Genomic DNA, 18,391 nt, shown 5'->3' with positions numbered 1-18,391 from the left:
CCCCAGAGCTCGTGCAGCCAGGTGGCTGCTCTTCCAGCTACAGCTCTCCACCGTTCTGGTGTCACTGCCCCCCCCCCCCCGCCACTTATCCCTCAGGCCCACATGTGCCCAAAGCTTCCAGCTGCTGCTACTCCCTGGGTGCTTCACCAACCCTTGTTGATTGCTGTAATCTCACCCGCATCTCTATAAACAATCCTGTAACCGCACCCCCTTCAGTCTAGACACCTGCTGCTGGCCCAGACCCTGGCGGACATATTGTCAGCAGCCAGAGGCTCCAAGCTGGGATTACTTACATGGACTGTGTGGACCAGATCGGCCACCAGACACTGCTTCAGCTTCTCATCGCTGCTGGTCCCGTGAAGCACCAGATCAGGCATGTACGTGGGGCAATAACCCGCCAGAAGTGAGCGGCCAAAGTTTCTTACGTTTGTGTTGCTAATGCTCTGAGACCTAAAACAATATTGGCCCATTAGAATACATAATTAAAAATGTACCCCCTTCTCGCATCACCATTGGCACAAAACCCCCAATAACACAGATGCAAAAAACAGATTCATGGTGGTCCGTTTCACCAATCCTCCAGTAAGTGGATCATTGACATGGGAAAAGCAAGGGGGTGGGAGGAGAAAAATAATTTCTTTTTTGATGGAAGGGTAGAAGAAACAGTATTTTCTGTCACATATTGACATGATGTACCTCATATCAAACATCCACCAGGCAGTCTGTGTCAAGAGAGTGAAGAAAGAGAAAGTCTACTCGGGGGAGGCAGGGAGGCACTTGCCAAAAACCTGGCTTTAGGAACGTGACACATCTGCACAGGGTGGCGCCCACACCAGGGCAGAAGAACAGCAGAAATCTCTAATTACTGCTTTCAGTCATCACAGCCCAAATAATCGACCTGATGGAGTGTTAAGGAAGAGGTGTTGTTTCCCAACCCCGTCATGCTGCTCTGAGCTGCAGGAGAGAAGCCACACGGTGAGGGCAATCCACCGCCTCCGATGCAAGGCATCTGCTGCCAGCCATACAACTTCCGTGTGGATGACAGAAAATTAAAATACCTGCTCACCTCCACCATATCCTCGAGCTTCCCAAAATGTCACAAGAGCTGCAAAGGCAACGGCGTGCCTCGTCACTCAGAGAGCTCAGAGGCACCAAGCCACTGTCATCCCCCTTGGAGAAAGGGCAGGCTCGAAACCCTGTGCAGCGGTGTGATTAACACTAACGCTCTGAGAAAAAAGCCATCATGTGTAACATGGCCAAGGGCAGCTAATGTGATCATGCGTGTTAAGTCAGAAAACCAGTATTTGAACCCAGTTCCTTCTGCTTCCCAGCCTGCCGGTGTTACCTGGGCAGAGGCAGCTCCACTTCCAAGGCTCCTTCAGTCCAGTCATCACTGTGCTCTAGATTCAGCGAGGCTGAAGCACACGCCTCCTCGTCACTGTCTCCAAGAGCGCTATCTGAGCTTTCGTTCCTGGGAATGTCTCCTTCCATCCTGAAGTTGGCCTTCCTGTCAGCATCCCCACAGGGGACATCTGCAGCGCCTGAGAAGCCAGAGTCCTGCTGTGCACACCTGCTTGGAACAGGCTGTATCAAAGGTCCCTCCGCAGCCTTCAGATACAAACCTCTTGTTTTCTCCAGAATCCTCGTGCCGGCTCCTGCGGCACCGCCATCAGGTGCCAACGTGTCAGCACACTGGCCGGGCTGCCCAGCGGCATCTGCCACAAGCTCGCTTCTGACGCCTCTGTCCTCAGCAAAACCCCTCTCAAGTTCACCTTCATCCCTCTCAGAAGACGGGTTCTGAGGACAGGGGATGTTCTTTTGGAAGCCAGGTGTAAAGGAGCACCGAGAAGCCTGCTGGTCCTGAGCCAGGTCAGCGGCCATCCCAGACTCCGCTGAGGGATGGCAGGCTAACTCTGGATACTGTCTACAGGCCATTAGCCGCTTCTCCATTTTTTGTGTGCGGCTTTCGAAGTCAGACTCTGGAGATACGGAGCTTCCAATTTGGAAAGTGACCTTTTCTAAGGGAGGCTTCTCCCAGGAATGTCTGTCAGGGCAAGGCCAGGCTGCTGACCGGTCTGAGAGTTTCTTGGGCATCTCCCCTTTCAACTCTTCACTGACAGTTCGCTGGCCGATCTTCACTCCTGCCCCCAACCCTTCACAGTTGGAGAGTCTTGAAGAGTCATCTCGTGGTGCCTCTTTTTCACTTTCTTCCTCCCCACAAAATGCACCCTGAGACTTCCAGGAGCTGCCCAATGCTGGCTCTTGGAATTCCACGCCGCAGACTTGAGAACTCTGCTCTGCCCTTTTGTTTCCTTCTTTGTCAGGTTTGGGACACAGGTCTCTAATGTCAGTGCCCTCTGGGGACACACCCAGCCCCTCAGGCCTGGGGCTCCTTCCCTCAGCCATCGAGGGTGGCAGGATGGGGGGAAGCAGAGCAGGCTCACTTCTCACTGTGACAACCACATACTCAGACTCCTCTACTTCTCCCCTCTCCAAGGCTGTGGTGATGTTGCTCCCATTTAACACTTGGTCTCCTTCACTGTGACTCCCACTCCAGGTCAGCTGATTCTCTTGCAGCTCAGAGCAACGGAGAAAGTAGGTCAGGACATAAAGTATGCGTTGGACCAGATCCTTCTGCTTCCCCAGCACCACCGTGCGAGTCAGCCTCACTGGAGAGCCAATGGCTCCGTAAAGATCTCCTGGAGAGCAAAACACACACCAAGTTGTTTGGGGGCAAGCATGTCATGGATATGTCAGCCTTTACAAGAGAAAAACAGAAGACTTACACTCCCAAATTAGGATTGCTTCTTCACACACGTGACTGGGGCAAAGAGGTAACTCCTACTAATGACCATGTTTTAGCTGTGCCTCTGGAAGGGAAAGCGTAAGGCTGCGGCCCACCGCTCCTGGTGCACGGACACAGTGCTGGTGTACAGGGCCCCTCTCCGTGCTTGTTAGGACTTCCCACACAGCTCGCTGGGCAGGCCAGCCCCCACTAGAGCTGGCTCCCTCAGCTCACTATACAAATCAAATACTGTATCTTGGAAACAAGAATGATGGGATTTTTTTCAGAACAATCCCAGGACAATAGACCTTGGGGTAAAATCCAAATTCAGGGATCTCTGAACAGAAGTGTAGTGAATCAATTCAAAATACTTAATGAAATGGCCTGCTCAGAATCCCCTCAATACACACACACACACACACACACACACACACACACACACACACACCAAGTAGAACCAATGTGATTAACAGGAAGAAATCACTTAGTCATGAATAATGAATCTGAATTTATTTTCCATTACTTCACCTGAAAATCCTACTGGAAGAAAACACGTCCCATAAGTTATATCCTGACAAGTTGATTAAAAACTATGTAATGAACCACAAAAATTTAGCTTAAAGGTGGAAGAAGGGCTAATAAGAGCAAATATGTCAATGAGCCCAGCAGTATAAGCTTTCCATCAAAAGTATTTGTTAAACGCCTATTGAAAGTATTGCCATTTGACAATCTGATTACAGTTTGAAATGCTTTGATAATAATAATACTGACAATTACAACAAACAGCCAACATTTACTGAGTGTGCAGGCACAGTGCTGATTCGCGTGGATTTATCCCGTTTATATCCCTGTATAACCAACCCTGAGTTAGAAACCATTAAGAGAATAATCAGAATGATGGAATAAATCAAAACTTGCAAAGATACTAAATAAAGGAGAGGAGGTACATGGTAACAGTTATAAATAAGAGCTCAGGAAGTTAGAACTCATCTCAGGAATGCATCTAGAGAGAGAAGGGAATGCATTTTTATTAGAGCACATACTAGATAAAACTAATTATACCAACAGATTGAGACAGGAAAAAGTTATGGGAACCATCAGGAAGTACTTGCCCCTGGGAACCATCAGGAAATACCCCCTCTGGAGAGTATTCCCTAGTGTAAAACTACTGCTCCTGAAAACATTTAAAGGGCAGGACACAAATGACTTTAAAGAATCCTTTCTATAAAAAGACTACAGGCTAATCAAGCTTTATCTTTGAGGCTTTTGTAACTGACAGATCATTCAGGAATTCAAAAGAATAACTCAAGACTGTAGTCTGATGCTAGGACGAGTATTTCTGTTTGAGAAAACTTTCTAGACCTCTCATTGCTGCAGGGGGATCAGTCATTTCAGGAATTCAAGGGATATTCTTGTTAAATCAATCTCAATGTTAATAAAGAGGATAACCATTACATATCTGAAATCTGGTACAAAAAAAAAACACAGAGGAAAGAAAGACCACTCAGAATGACAATATTTTTTAGCAATGCATTGAACATTTGGCATCGCACATTTTAATAACTAATAAATGGGGAAAAAAAGCAAGGAAAGCTACTAAAAATACAATTTATGATGTTTCCCGCTTTGGTTTTCTTCTTCAATATTAGTTTGGCTACTCGGGGTCTTTTGTGGTTGCATAGCCTCTACTACAAAGCTGTAATCATCAAGACAGTACGGTATTGGCACAAAAACGGACACTCAGATCAATGGAATAGAATAGACAACCCGGAATTGGACCCACAAATGTATGGCCAACTAATCTTTGAAAAGCAGGAAAGAGTATCCGATGGAAAAAAGATAGTCTCTTTAGCAAATGGGGCTGGGAGAACTGGACAGCAACATGCAGAAAAAAGAAACTAGACCACTTTCTTACACCATACACAAAAATAAACTCAAAATGGATAAAAGACCTAAATGTGAGACAGGAAACCATCAAAACCCTAGAGGAGAAAGCAGGCAACAACCTCTCTGACCTCAGCCGCAGCAATTTCTTACTCGACACATCTCCAAAGGCAAGGGAAATAAAAGCAAAAATGAACTACTGGGACCTCATCAAGATAAAAAGCTTCTGCACTGCAAAGGAAACAATCAACAAAAACAACAATCAACCCAACAGAATGGGAAAAGATATCTGCAAATGACCTATCGGATAAAGGGCTAGTATCCAAAATCTACAAAGAACTTACCAAACTCAACACCTGAAAAACAAATAATCCAGCGAAGAAATGGGCAGAAAGATGAATAGACACTTTTCCAAAGAAGACAGCCAGATGGCCAACAGACACATGAAAAGATGCTCAATGTCACTCATCATCAGGGAAATACAAATCAAAGCCACACTGAGATACCACCTCACACTGGTCAGAGTGCTAAAATGAACAACTCAGGAAGCTACAGATGCTGGCAAGAATGTGGAGAAATGGGAACCCTCTTGCACTGTTGGTGGGAATGCACACTGGTGCAGCCACTCTGGAAAATAGTGTGGAGGTTCCTCAAAAGATTACAAATAAATCTACCCTATGAGCCAGCAACAGCACTGCTAGGAATTTTCCCAAGGGATACAGGAGTGCTGATGCATAGGGGCATGTTTACCCCATTGTTTATAGCAGCGTTTTCAACAATAGCCAAATTATAGAAAGAGCCTCAATATCCATCAACTGAAGAATGGATAAAGAAGATGTGGTTTATATATACAATGGAATACTACTTGGCAATGAGAAAGAATGAAATCATGCCATTTGTAGCAATGTGGATGGAACTAGAGGGTATTATGCTAAGTGAAATAAGTCAGTCAGAGAAGGACAGATATCATATGTTTTCACTCATATATGGATCTTGAGAAACTTAACAGAAGACCATGGGGGAAGGGAAAAGGAAAAAAAAAAAAGTTACAAACAGAGAGAGAGGGAGGCAAACCACAAGAGACTCTTAAATACAGAGAATAAACTGAGGGTGCATGGGAGGGTGGGAGAGAGGGGAAAATGGGTGATGGGCACTGAGGAGGGCACTTGGGATGAACACTGGGTATTGTATGTAAGCCAATTTGACAATAAATTGTATTCATAAAAAAAATAAAAAATAAAAAATAAAAATAAAAATACAATTTATCAGGTGCCTGGATGGCTCAGTCAGTTAAGTGTCTGACTCTTGATTTTGGCTCAGGTCATGATCTCACGGTTTGTGGGTTTGAACCCTGAGTCAGGCTCTGCACTGACAGCACAGCCTGCTTGAGAGTCTCTCTCTCCTGCCCCTCCCCCACTCACTCTCTCTCGCTTTCTCTCAAGATAAATAAACATTTCTGAAAAATCTAAAAAAATACGATCTACAATAATTTAAGCTGTATAAAGTAATGACAGCAATTGTGTGTGGAAACAGTGCCTTTATTTTAGGGTCAGTCTTCATAAAATAATGCATCATGAAAATAAGAGACCTGTAATATTACAGATTTACTGGATCTTCAACTGGAAGACAATTTTTTGAGCCCTGGACTGACAAAGCCACTAATTTTAGAGTAGATTCCTTTGTTTTCATGGGTAGTATTTTATAAAATGAAGTTGCACAACAATGTGAATAGACTTAACATTACTGAACTGTACACTTAGAAATGGTTGAGATGGTAAATGCTATGTTCTGGGCTTTTTTTAAACCACAATTTAAAATACAAATTTAAGGATGCCTGGGTGGCTCAGTCACTTGAGCGTCCGACTTCATTTCGGCTCAGGTCATGATCTCACGGTTTGTGTGTTCAAGCCCCATTTCGGGCTGTGCACTGACAGCACGGAGCCTACTTGGGATTCTCTCTCTCTGCCTTTCCCCCTCTCTCTCAAAATCAATAAATATTAAAAAGGGGCGCCTGGGTGGCTCAGTTAAGCTTCCGACTTCGGCTCGGGTCACGATCTCGCGGTTTGTGGGTTTGAGCCCCGTGTCAGGCTCTGTGCTGACAGATCAGAGCCTGGAGCCTGCTTCAGATTCTGTGTCTCCCCCTCTCTTTGCCCCTCCCCCGCTTGTACATGCTCTCTCACTCTTAAAAAGAAACATTAAAAAATATATTCAAAAGAAAAAATATATAAAATTTAAACTTAAAAAAAGCAAGAAAATGAGAGAAGGTAAAGGAGACAGACGAAAGGCAGAGAGTGCATAAAGCAGGAAGGGAGCCGGGTGCAGGGAGAGGAGAGACCCAAAGGGAAGGAGACAACCAGCATGGAGCAAGGAGTGAGAAGAGCAGGCAGAGGAAGGGAAAGCTGGCTCAGTCAGAGAACATAAAGGGGGGAGTCCAAAAGGAGGAGAGGAAGACAGAGCAAAAGGTGAGAGGAAAGGAGAAAGAAAGGAGGTTGGAGGTGAAGAGGTACAAACAGCAGAGAATCTGAGAGAAGCAAAAAGAGGTGAGGAAAGCAGTAAGGGTGACGCCCACAGAGGGGGACATGAAAAACTATCAAGGGGACAGTGAATAGATAGAAACCGGAAAGCTGAGAAACTGAGAATGTAGGAGCACTATAAGGGGAGGACAGAGAAAGGGTGGGAAAGGTGGGGGGAATATGGAGGGAGAAACCAAAACAGAGGGAGGAACTGAAAGAAAATGTTTTTAAAAAGAGACGAGGAGAGAAGCCAAGGATCTTAAAGGGCCACTTTCTCCTAGATTACATTCTAATAAATGTGTATGCTACAAAGTTCCCCTCTACAGTGTTTCCCGAGGCCCACACATTGTAATTTATTCTATCTTTATTATTATTTAATTCAAAATATTTTCTAATTTCCCTTGTGAAGTATTATCTGCCTTTTGGGTTATTTAAAATGGGTTGTTTAATTTCTGAGCAGGTGGGAATTTTCTCCGTATCATTTTTTAAAGTTATTTTCATTATAATTTCAGTGGTGAAAGAAACTGCCTTTCAAACTATGCGTACCCATCCCACGACAGAAATACATTTTATACTGCAACCTCACTCATCCCCTGAAACAAACATTTTACAAAACAGTACCTGTGTCACTCTGATGTTTTCTATTGTACTGACCCTTTTAAATGCTTTTCTGACCCACAAAATTGCTTCCACAAGCCACTAATGGCTGGTGACCCAGCTTTGGAAAGTCCTTGTGTAGAGTGCTCATGTTAGGCAGGGTGAGGATGGCTGAGCTCCTGGAGAGCAGGCCAGTGAGGGTGTGATAGACCCCAAGGGCTGGTTGCTTTCAGCTTCTCTCCCCACTTTCCTGAGAATGCCAACGAGCCAGGCAGAGGTGGGCACAGCAGTGGTACCCGCTCTGGCAAGCGTTCAGATAAGCCTTTGAAATAATTCAAAATAGAGTCTTTTCTTCCAACTTAGGAACCTGGAATAAAATTACCTCCGCACCATTGCATATTCCCAGAAATTTGTATTTTCCTATTTACTGGGACTTGGTAAATATTTAATAAAAATAATAATAATTGGAAGTGGTTCCCCCACTGAAGCTGCTTGATTTTTTGTAATGATGGAAACTCGACCACCATTTACACTTGGCTTTACAAAGCTATCACAAGACTCTGCTCTGTCAACCGCCAGACCCCTGCTGGATGGTCTGGGGGAGGGGAGGGCAATAATACATGACCTACTACACGACTATGAGCTCATAGGAAGGGACGTTGCCTTGTAATGCCAAACACAGGCTCTCAATTATTTAAATTTCAAATGGGAAGCGTGTCTAATTATAAATACATTCATCTAATTAAATGCACAATGTTTAATTAGCATTGTTTTTAAATGGGTGACCCGGCAGCATGAAACACCATGTTTCCTTAGTATCTAGCCCCCTTCCCTTTGCCACTTAACGATACTGCATTTTTTTCAAGACTATTGTTCCATAACAACAACAACAATGCTCTGTCCTCCCCAGAACTGTATAACCCAGAGTGAGGCATACTCTGAGTTCTTCTGAGCTCGGTACTGATTGGTTGTATTAAGTCCATTTTTAACATCCATAAATTCTTTAATTAATTCATTTAACATGTACCTATTATCCCCCTAACTGTGAGACATGTATTCTCTTTCTTAAATCCGGGTCACAAGGGCAAGACATCTTTATTATCTATAATGTGAGGACAAATAATAATAGGTTTGGAATGAGAATCTAATTAATTAATACATGCAAAAAGCACTTAAAACAATGCTTGGTTCACAGTGTCAAGTTTTCATTATTGTTATTATAACATGCCATTTTCTAAGATTAGAGTGCGCTTCCCTAGTCCGTACTTCCGGAAAATGCCATTTTAACATTTCCTTAAGCAAGCCTTCCTTGAAAATCCCCTCCATCCCCTCACTTTGTCTCCCAGTGCCTCTCTAACATTAATATTTTCATCAGCAGCATAAATAACAAAAGTGCTTTATATAGAAGTAAATCCCACAGCAACCATTAACTATTATCATCCCATTTTACAGATAAAGAAACTGAGACACAGAGAGGTTAAGGCACTTGCCCATGGAGACTGGATTTGATCTATGTAGTCTGGCTGTGGCACCTATACCCTTAACCTTCACACTATACTGTCTCTGTCTTGCATCCTTCTCCTATCAAAGGAGTAATCAGGATGTTTTGAGATCATCTGAATACAAATCTGCCACCTCCATTAGGCAGCTAGCTTCCCCAAGCTAAGCAGTGTGTGTTAACCCCATATCCCTAGCATCTAGCATAGGATCTGGATCCGCGTGGGCAGCAAGTTTAACTGTGTTACTCTACATGATTGATGAGTGAGAGGTCCAAGAGTAGACCTCTTGTCCACATGAACCCAAATATGCCACTTTGAACTCACAAGTCCCAAACTTTATAACCAACTATGCCAAAGCATTAGATTTCTGTACCATGCCTACGTGCAAAGCTTTGAGGAAATAAATGCCACCATCTAATTGCAAGGAAGTGGTATAGAGAAAGACAAGGTTCCTAACTCAAGCTAAAGTTGTAAAGGTAGTAAAATTATAGTATGTTACTTTCTTTTTCTCCTATTTTTCTCCAACCAAGTCCATCCTTGAGGGCAGTGGTTCTCAGCCAGAGAGTGTCTTGCCACCCAGGAACAATGTTCGGAGACATTTTTGATTGTCACAACTCTGAAGCGGGTGTTTCACTGGTAGCTAGTGAACAAAGGCCACTGATGCTGCTAACACCCTAAATGCACAAGACAGCCCTCCCCAACCCCACCCCACAAAGAATTATCTGGTCCAAATATCAATAATGCTGAGGTTAAGAAACCCTGCTCTAGGGTGAACTGCCACTGTGGTATGGGAGAACGATTTACCTGTTCCGCTTCAGAAGAGCACAACAAAGCTGCCAGCGGCAGGGAAGGAGAGGAAGGGGTTGCCCTACAACTAGACCCTGTGGGCCAGTCTCCTGTCATCTGCCTGTCCAGGGACAACCCCTGAATCTCCGGGATGGAGAGCCAATATCAACAAAAAATTCTAGCATTTTCTCCATTCCACCCCATAGAGTCTCTGAATAGTCAAATTAGGTACTAACCCAGCTGTGCCCAGAGAGGATTATATGGATGTGTTTTGGCCAGCGTGTTCACTGACTGAGAGGTGCGTTTCTCTGAGAAGGCTTTAATGGGAGGGTGATCAACAGGCATGACAGTCGGTACCCAGGCCAGGTGGTAGGTTAACACTGCAGTCAGTAAGGCAGCAAAAAACCTTGGAGAAATGGAAGAAAATACAACCAGATGAGTCAATGCAGGAAGAGGCATGTCACATACACCACAGACACTGGCCATGGAAGTTGCAAAAAGGCTTCAGAGATTTGAAGCTTACTGATTTTTGTTGATCTGTTCTATCAGAAGTGTAAACTCCTTGAGAAAGCGCTGGCAGAGCTGGGTTTTTTCCAAGGTGCTGGACATCATGGTAAGCCATACGGGTTCAGCTATCCTTGGAACGGAATATAAGTTCCAGATAGTTCCTCTATAGAAAAGAGAAGGGAGACATAAAGCTGTCACAAATATTATTTTGGATAATCTCTGTATAAAGGAATAAAGAAGAAAACAATAATCTGGATCTATGTAGCCCTTAAGGGATTCAAACAGTATATAAAACAGAGATCAGCAAACTATGATCCAGAGGCCAAACCTGCCACCTTTTTTGTAAATAACATTTTATTGGAACACTGCCAAGCTCATTCATTTATACATTATCTATTGCTGCTTTTAGCAGAATGGCAAAGTTGAGGAGCAATGACAGAGACGCTTTATGGAAAAGGCATACTAACCCTTGATATACAATATCCATTTTTTAAACGATTTGTTTTCACAATGCCTATTATCAAAATTTGCATTTGTTTTTACAGTAAAGAAATAAAGGAAGAAAGAAAGTACATGCTATTTAAAAATGTGGCCAAAGGCAACTCAGCTCTCCCAAGTGCTAGTTAGTGCTTAGTTCTCTAAGCCAAAGCACCCTATTGATTTCAGATGAAAAAACTACATAAATGGCTCTTCTTCATGATATATACTGAGTTTCTATATGGACTAACAGAATCAAATTCTTAGAACTATAAGCTATTAGCAAAACTGACTAATGTAGCTCTATCACTTTACAGATATAGAAACTGAGGCCTAGAGAAATTAAGTTACTTATATAAGACACTGAATGACAAGGTCAGGATAAGACTTCAGGTTTCCCAACACCTGGTGCCAAGGCCTTACTCTAAGCTTCATGACTCATAAATGTTTTTCCAAAGAGCACACTAACTTAGCTTAGGACCCCCAATGGAGGACATATTCACTCCAAATAAAGATGATAAGACATATTCTGATTTTCTATCTATGTGCCTAAATGAACGGAGATACAAGAGAACGTCACCTTGGCCAAAACACATCTGCTGAGTTAGGTAGCAATGACAGATTACAGTCACACAGAACTGGGAATTATTTACTAAAACTAGGTCTCCCATTGGTAACACTACATTTTGTCACCATTTCTGGAAGGGTAGGTTGTTGAAGTAAGAATAACACGTGTCTTTGAATAAGTGAGGCTTTCTGGTTCTGTACTTTCAGATTCTTGACCTCTGAAAAATTAATACTTTAATCAAACTAGCACAACTCCACACTATTTCTCAAATATATGACTTAGGTCTTGACAGTCACCAGATAATGACAAATGTGCTATCTGAGTACTTTATACATAACGCAAGGTTCAAAGACCACTGGGGATATTGTTTCAAGTAGCCATATAGAATTCACCAGCATATACCTTAATCATCAAAAAAATGTTCTAGGGATGCCTGGGTGGCTCAGTCTGTTAAGCATCCGACTTTGGCTCAGGTTACGATCTCGAGATTCATGGGTTTGAGCCCTGCATGGGGTTCCGTGCTGATGGTGTGAAACCTGCTTGGGATTCTCTCTCTCTCTCTCTCTCTCTCTCTCTGTCCCTTCCCCAAGTGTGTGTGCCCTCTCTCTGTCTCTCTCTCTCAAAATAAACTAAAAAAACAAAAACAAAAACAAAAAAACCCCAATGTTCTAAAATTCTAAAAACTGTAAAGAATTTTTTTTCATGTTCATTTATTTATTTTGAGACAGAAAGAGAACACGAGTTGGGGAGAGAGAGAGAGAGAGAGAGAGAGAGAGAGAGAGGGAGAGAGAGAGAGAAAGAGAGAGAGGAAGAGGAAGAATTCCAAGCAGTCTCCACACTGTCACACTGGTGTGGGTGTGGGTGTCAGCGTGGAGCCCAAGGCAGGGCTCAATCTCATGAACCGTGAGATCATGACCTGAGATGAAATCAAGAGTTGGACACTTAACCAACTGAGCCTCCCAGGCACCCCTGTAAAAATTCTTTTATCTTTCAGCTACAGAATAACAGTTTGACTTATTAGTTCATGACGGCTTTGGAATATGATTCCACTCCCCATTGAGAAACTGGCTCAAAGAAATGGTGCAAGAATCCCAGGTTAGCATGGTGAAGGAGAGTCCTACCCTCTACACTACACCTTCCTACCCAGATATTAGGAGCAAAGACTACAGAAAACCAGTCTCCAGAGTACAAAGATCATGAATTAAAAACTGACAATGAAGACACACTAATTTAGTGTTCAGACCAGGATACTTATGAGAGGGCACTGGGTATAAACAAGGACTGTCCTGGTAAGCTGGAAGGTATATCTGCCTGACACATATACGCTCTCCAGCTATGCTGCGCTCTTTTTATTTTTGTTTCTTTTAAAATTTTTTTTTAAGGGGGCTCCACTCCCAGTGTGGAGCCCAACATGGGGCTTATACTCACGACTCCGAGATCAAGAGTCAGACACTTAACCGACTGAGCCACCCAGGTGCCCCTCTCCAGCTACGCTCTGGATGAGTGTCCCTGAACTCAAGCCTTCACAACTGTAAAGTGGGGTCAGTTAATAGTGTTTACTCGTAGGGCTTTTGTGAGGATGACATGAAATAATGAACGGGCTTATAAGAGACACATAAATATTAGTTTTCTCCATTCATCTCATTAAAAGCAATCAAAGACTGTCAGGCAGCAGTGTGGATTATGTGGTGCTGTGTGACTTAAACATTCTGCTCTATTTGATCTGGGTTTCCATCTTGAAGGAAGGAGCTGCTAAAGTGACCAGTAATTGCCAGCCCCTAAATTCTTCCAAGTAATGTCTCCATGTATCCCCAGATCCATGGCTGCCACCGCTACTGCCACTTATAAATTTATCCTGTTGGATTTGCCAGACTTTGTCAACGTACCTGAATTCTCCCAGAGCTTCCATCAGACGGCTGACATAAAACTGGACACGGAGACTTGATTCTGCTATCTTCCTGCAGGAGATCATGGCCTTCATTGAAGAGAAAAAAAAAATTTACTTTCTGAGAAGAAATTCCTTTATAACTGTTTACCACTGGGCATTTATTAATAAAATACTAGTATAATGAAAACACTCACTGTAGTAATGACTTAAGTCATCAGAAAGCAGTCACTTCCTTTCCTAAAACAATCTAATGTCTGCTATCTAATATCAACGTATTAAAGGATCTATTACTGTTGCAGGTGATTTAAGTTCTCTAAAAAAGGGATCTGATCATAAACCATGAGATTCTACCATCTTAAAGCCCTATAATCACTTCTCTATTTGACACAAGATTACAGTCTTTTTTTTTAAAGATATTATTTTTAAGTAATTTCTACATGCAACATGGGGCTTGAACTCACAATGCTGAGATCAAGAGTTGCATGCTCTATTGACTGAGACAGCCAGGTGCCCCTAGATTACATTCTTATTACCTTTTCAATTGCACTCTTCAGCCTGTTCATGTGAGACTCAAAAAGGGGGAAATGAGAAAAAAAGAAGTCCTGGAAATTCCTTTGTGCTTCTTCTTTCTCACACAGAGAAAAGATGATGCTTATGGCAATTTTCTTTCTCCGAACTATGGCCGGATTAGAACTACAGGTTTCTTCAGCCAGGCTGAATGTTTCATCAGTTGACCTGCAGGAACAGTAAGTTTGAAAAGTTGCCATACATCAAAGAATCACACTGAAGATAAACTGCAGTGCCAGGGGATGCCATTCAGAAATTCAGAAAGCTAATGTGAACACTCAGGAGTCTGAACCAAGAGTTTCATCTACTTGGAATTCATTCTTTTCTCTAATTCTGTCATGAAAAATGAAAACCTCAACTTACCACAGCGTATTTAACACAAAAAGAAACTTAAATAAAAATTAAAAGTAACCTTAAATATCCTCTTGTTAGACTCTTAGTCTTTTTCCCTAGGATAATTTTACATCAGATTGGTGGTATTTAGGAAGGGGCGAGACACATCTGGTCACTCAAAACAGAGGCCCTTTGTTTTGGTTGATAGATAGCAAAAGATAAGAACATTAGAAGGGAAATGATCCTGTGGTTTTCTGTTTAACCAATGCATCATGTTTGGAACTACTGGTAGTTGAGACTGACTTTCCCAAGGCTATTAAATCCATTACATGAAGTTACTCCAGTAAATGCTCAGATTAAGCCACGCAATTGATTAAGCTCTCTGGGAAATCCCCCAAGCAGAAAGACTTCTCTCTCTTCTGTGTAAATTCTTAAAAAAACTTACGGTTCTTTTGAAAGACTCCGCGTCTATGATAAGAGAATCATGAAGCCAATAAATTATGAATATATACTCAATTTGTCTTAAGAGGGAAGACTCACAAATATGGCCTAACCCTCTTATTTAGCTATTCTGAAAAAAACAGCATAACTAGCACATAGTTACTAACAGCAAAAGCGAAAATAATTTTTTTTCTACAAAGATACCAAAAGGAAAGGACATAATATATTGCAAATGAAAGCACCTTGCCTGGCACACCGTAAGTATGCAATTAACTTTCTCTTTCTCACTGACTTCACCATTTAGTCTTGTATATCTGCAGAATATGGGAGAGGACTGCTTCCTCTATTTCCTTTACCACAAATTACAATAAAGCAATTACTTATGCTTGGCAGGATTCAAGGCAGCTGGCCTCCATACTCTTGATCTTAAACTTGTTTAGTGCTCCACTCATAGCCTATAATGTTCCTGTGATTTTGAACATATCCATACCTCTGAAAACATGCATGCATAAAAAGTGTTTTGGTCAGGAAAGCCATTTTACTTTTAAAGGAAAGGGGACAGACATCTTGTTCTAACCTCAGGAAAGATATGCTACTGTTTCTGTCAACTTCAAGCAAGATCCCAGAGATGCAGATGTGGTTGATAAGCCAGTAACAGGCGCTAACAGACATGCCACTGGCAAGGCATGATCTCCAGGTACTGTTGTAAATGCTGTGCATTATAGTAAATCATCAACTGTTTTCTCTGAAAAATCCCTAGATCCTAATCATCTGCTCATTAAAAAAAAAAAAAAAAAAAAAGACCCTGAGCCTATCTTAGAATTTTAATTTCATACAAAGAAATTCCATACAGTAAATATTCTCCTTTTCCAAAGTATCTGTACTATAACTTTGTTTTTTGCACCAGTTTATTTCTATTTTATATAGGAAGTTCTGAGATTGTATTTATCAACACTTTCTCGCAACCTTTTCTTTTTTTTTTTGTCTGGCATCTCCTACTTCTCTTCTTTTCCCAAAGTAAAATGACCATCTCAGTCCATTTATCTTTGGCCAATATGGTCCTTAATAATGAAATTGTAATAAACACTTAACCCTATGCGTTTTTATGCATCGTCTTCATCTCTACCGTATAAACAATAGCCAACTCTGTCTTAACACAGCACAGAGTGCCACCTACTGAATTTCTGAAAAACTTCCACAGCTACAATAGCCCTGCGTAGCTCTTACTTGCTTCACTGTGTCTGTCTAATGCATTCTATTTTTGGGTGGGGGGAGAGGTGGGGAAAGAGTAGAGGGAGAGAGAGAATCTTAAGCAGGCTCCATGCCCGGTGCAGAGCCCTACTCGGGCTTGATTTCATGACCCTGAGGTCATGACCCGAGCCTAAATCAAGAATCAGATGCTTGGGGCTCCTGGGTGGCTCAGTCAGTTTAAGTGTCCAACTTCAGCTCAGGTCATGATCTCACAATTTCAAGAGTTCGAGCCCCACGTTGGGCTCTGTGCTGACAGCTCAGAGCCTGGAGCCTGCTTTGGATTGTGTGTCTCCCTCCCTCTCTCTGCCCTTCCCCGCTCATGCTTGCTCGCTCACTCTCTCTCTCTCTCTCAAAAATAAATAAAAATATTTTTTTAAATGTAAAAAAAAAATAAAAAAGAATCAGATGCTTAACCAACTGAACCACCCAGATACCCCTCTCTCCACTGGATTCCTGGATTCTAACGCAACAGAGCTTCATTCTGAAGTCTTAGATCAACTGTGCAAATCAGATCATATAGTACTGTAATTGTATTTTTAAAATTATTCCACAATGAAAGAACATTTCAGAATGTTTTAAAACATTTGAGTATGTACCCAAATACTTCACCGTATCTTCTCACCCTCAAATCACCCTGTAAGGTACACAGATCTTTTTGCAAATGTGGAAACTGAGGCAGGGTGATTCATCAACCTGCTTCAGGAACAGAAAGCTTCTTAGAGACAATGCTGGCGCTAGAACCCCGGGTTTCTGTCTTCTAGTCTGGGCTCATTTCCTAGACTCTGGAAAGGAGCAGGGACTCTGCCCCATGCCTGATCTGTCTGCTGCTGTTCATGCCATCAGGTGCATCCTGCCAGCTGGAGCACGGACAGCAAATAGCTGGGAGAAATCCCATCAGCTGACAGGACTTCAAGTCAAGGAAAACCCACTGCTATACTCTTAATCTTCTCCTTACAAAAAAATCAAGTAGAATTTTGTTGACACTTATGAATAAGCACTTACATACATTATTTTTACTTCAAGATCATAAATAAAGCAAAAACTATGATTATGTAAGTGCATCTCAATCATCTATAATTAATATCACCACTGCTTAGTTTGTTTTTGTCAGCTTTGAATTTAATTTGAATGTATGTATTATATCGGAACATATGAAACTGCCATTTTTATAGGTCAAAGAACAAACCTGTATCAACTTTATAGGGTTGGTTCAATTTAATAATTCGAATCAAAAGCCCTTCTGGGAAATTTAATACCTCAGTCCTTTAAGGTTTCAGTAGCTTCACTACGGGATGGAATCTCTGCAGTTTCTCTTCTATTACAGGCAGTACTTCCCCACCAGCTGGTAAAGGTCCAAGCCCAACTCCCCAACCAGTAACCAAAAGTTACCGCCTGGCACAGCAGGGGGCCTGGAGACATGAGTATCCAGCATGGAACCAACTGCTAAGGACCGTGAAATCATCCTTTCCATCTTTATCTGTTAGGAAGTTTTTGATTACTGTGAATTTTCTCTCAAAGCCAGATGCAATCGTGTTTTTGGTACCCACTGTTCTCCTGTCTAACATAAAAAAACTAATTTTCCTACCTCCATTTCTGTCAAAAGTAAGAAATCAACTGCAGCAACTTTAAATGAAGGGATCTGCATAGGTACAGTGATCAATTCAAAACGTCAGCCACATTTATATTCTCTGTGTGCCAGCTTCATGGGCATGAGACCCCACTCACACAGAGCCCTGTTCCCAGATGGGCCCCAGGCTTGATTTAATGTTTTGCGGTTGCCATCTTGAATTCTTGGTAATTTTATCTTTGAGCCTGTATTCTGTAGGTAAAGTCTGATGGGACAATGAAACATGTGAGCGAGCAGTGAAGACACCAGGCTGCAGAGTGCACAGTGGGCTCCGGCCTAAGGGCATGCAACCCAGCCGCTGAGCAACTAGCTAGGCAGTCAGGCACACGCCCACGTGTCTGAGCAGTCCAGGGTAGCAGGAGGCCCCAAGGCAGCAAGCCTGGGACCTGGGCCCAGACTGGTGGCTGTGAGAGCAGCAGCAACCACAGCCATGGGAGAGAGCAAAGACCTGGGTAGTGCCATGACCCACAGTGCGAGGCCAGCTAGCCCATCCATCATCGGAACCTGTCCCTGTAGAGTCTGCACAAATATTTAACTCTGACCCAAGACCCAAGACACTGAATTATCACAAAGCGCCCACAGTGGACACTGCAATAAAGCACATCCAGGAGTAATCAGAATTCTTCAGAGTTTACCATCTACAGTTTTGAAAAGCATGCAACATTACA

General features: G+C 42.6%; 1 protein-coding gene across 8 annotated transcripts in view; it reads right to left on the bottom strand.

Moving 5' to 3' along the window:
• The window catches only part of FNIP2 (folliculin interacting protein 2), a 132,344-nt gene that overhangs the window by 24,076 nt on the left and 89,877 nt on the right, over positions 1 to 18,391 (bottom strand). For all 8 annotated transcript variants that reach the window (XM_047090512.1, XM_047090517.1, XM_047090514.1 and 5 more), the window contains 6 exons: positions 14,038 to 14,239; positions 13,503 to 13,591; positions 10,588 to 10,734; positions 10,301 to 10,470; positions 1,346 to 2,699; positions 294 to 450 (listed from right to left, as the gene is read on the bottom strand). In XM_047090512.1, the coding sequence (XP_046946468.1) occupies positions 294 to 450; positions 1,346 to 2,699; positions 10,301 to 10,470; positions 10,588 to 10,734; positions 13,503 to 13,591; positions 14,038 to 14,239 (2,119 nt within the window). The remainder of the gene's footprint in view (positions 1 to 293; positions 451 to 1,345; positions 2,700 to 10,300; positions 10,471 to 10,587; positions 10,735 to 13,502; positions 13,592 to 14,037; positions 14,240 to 18,391) is intronic.

Source organism: Lynx rufus, unplaced genomic scaffold (assembly GCF_022079265.1).
Source record: "Lynx rufus isolate CCGP_SWC_20201006 ecotype Redwood Valley unplaced genomic scaffold, mLynRuf1.p SCAF_3, whole genome shotgun sequence".
In the NCBI taxonomy this organism is placed as follows: domain Eukaryota; kingdom Metazoa; phylum Chordata; class Mammalia; order Carnivora; family Felidae; genus Lynx; species Lynx rufus.
The sequence above is the reverse complement of the archived record's forward strand: the minus strand, read 5'-3'. Positions and strand labels throughout refer to the sequence as shown.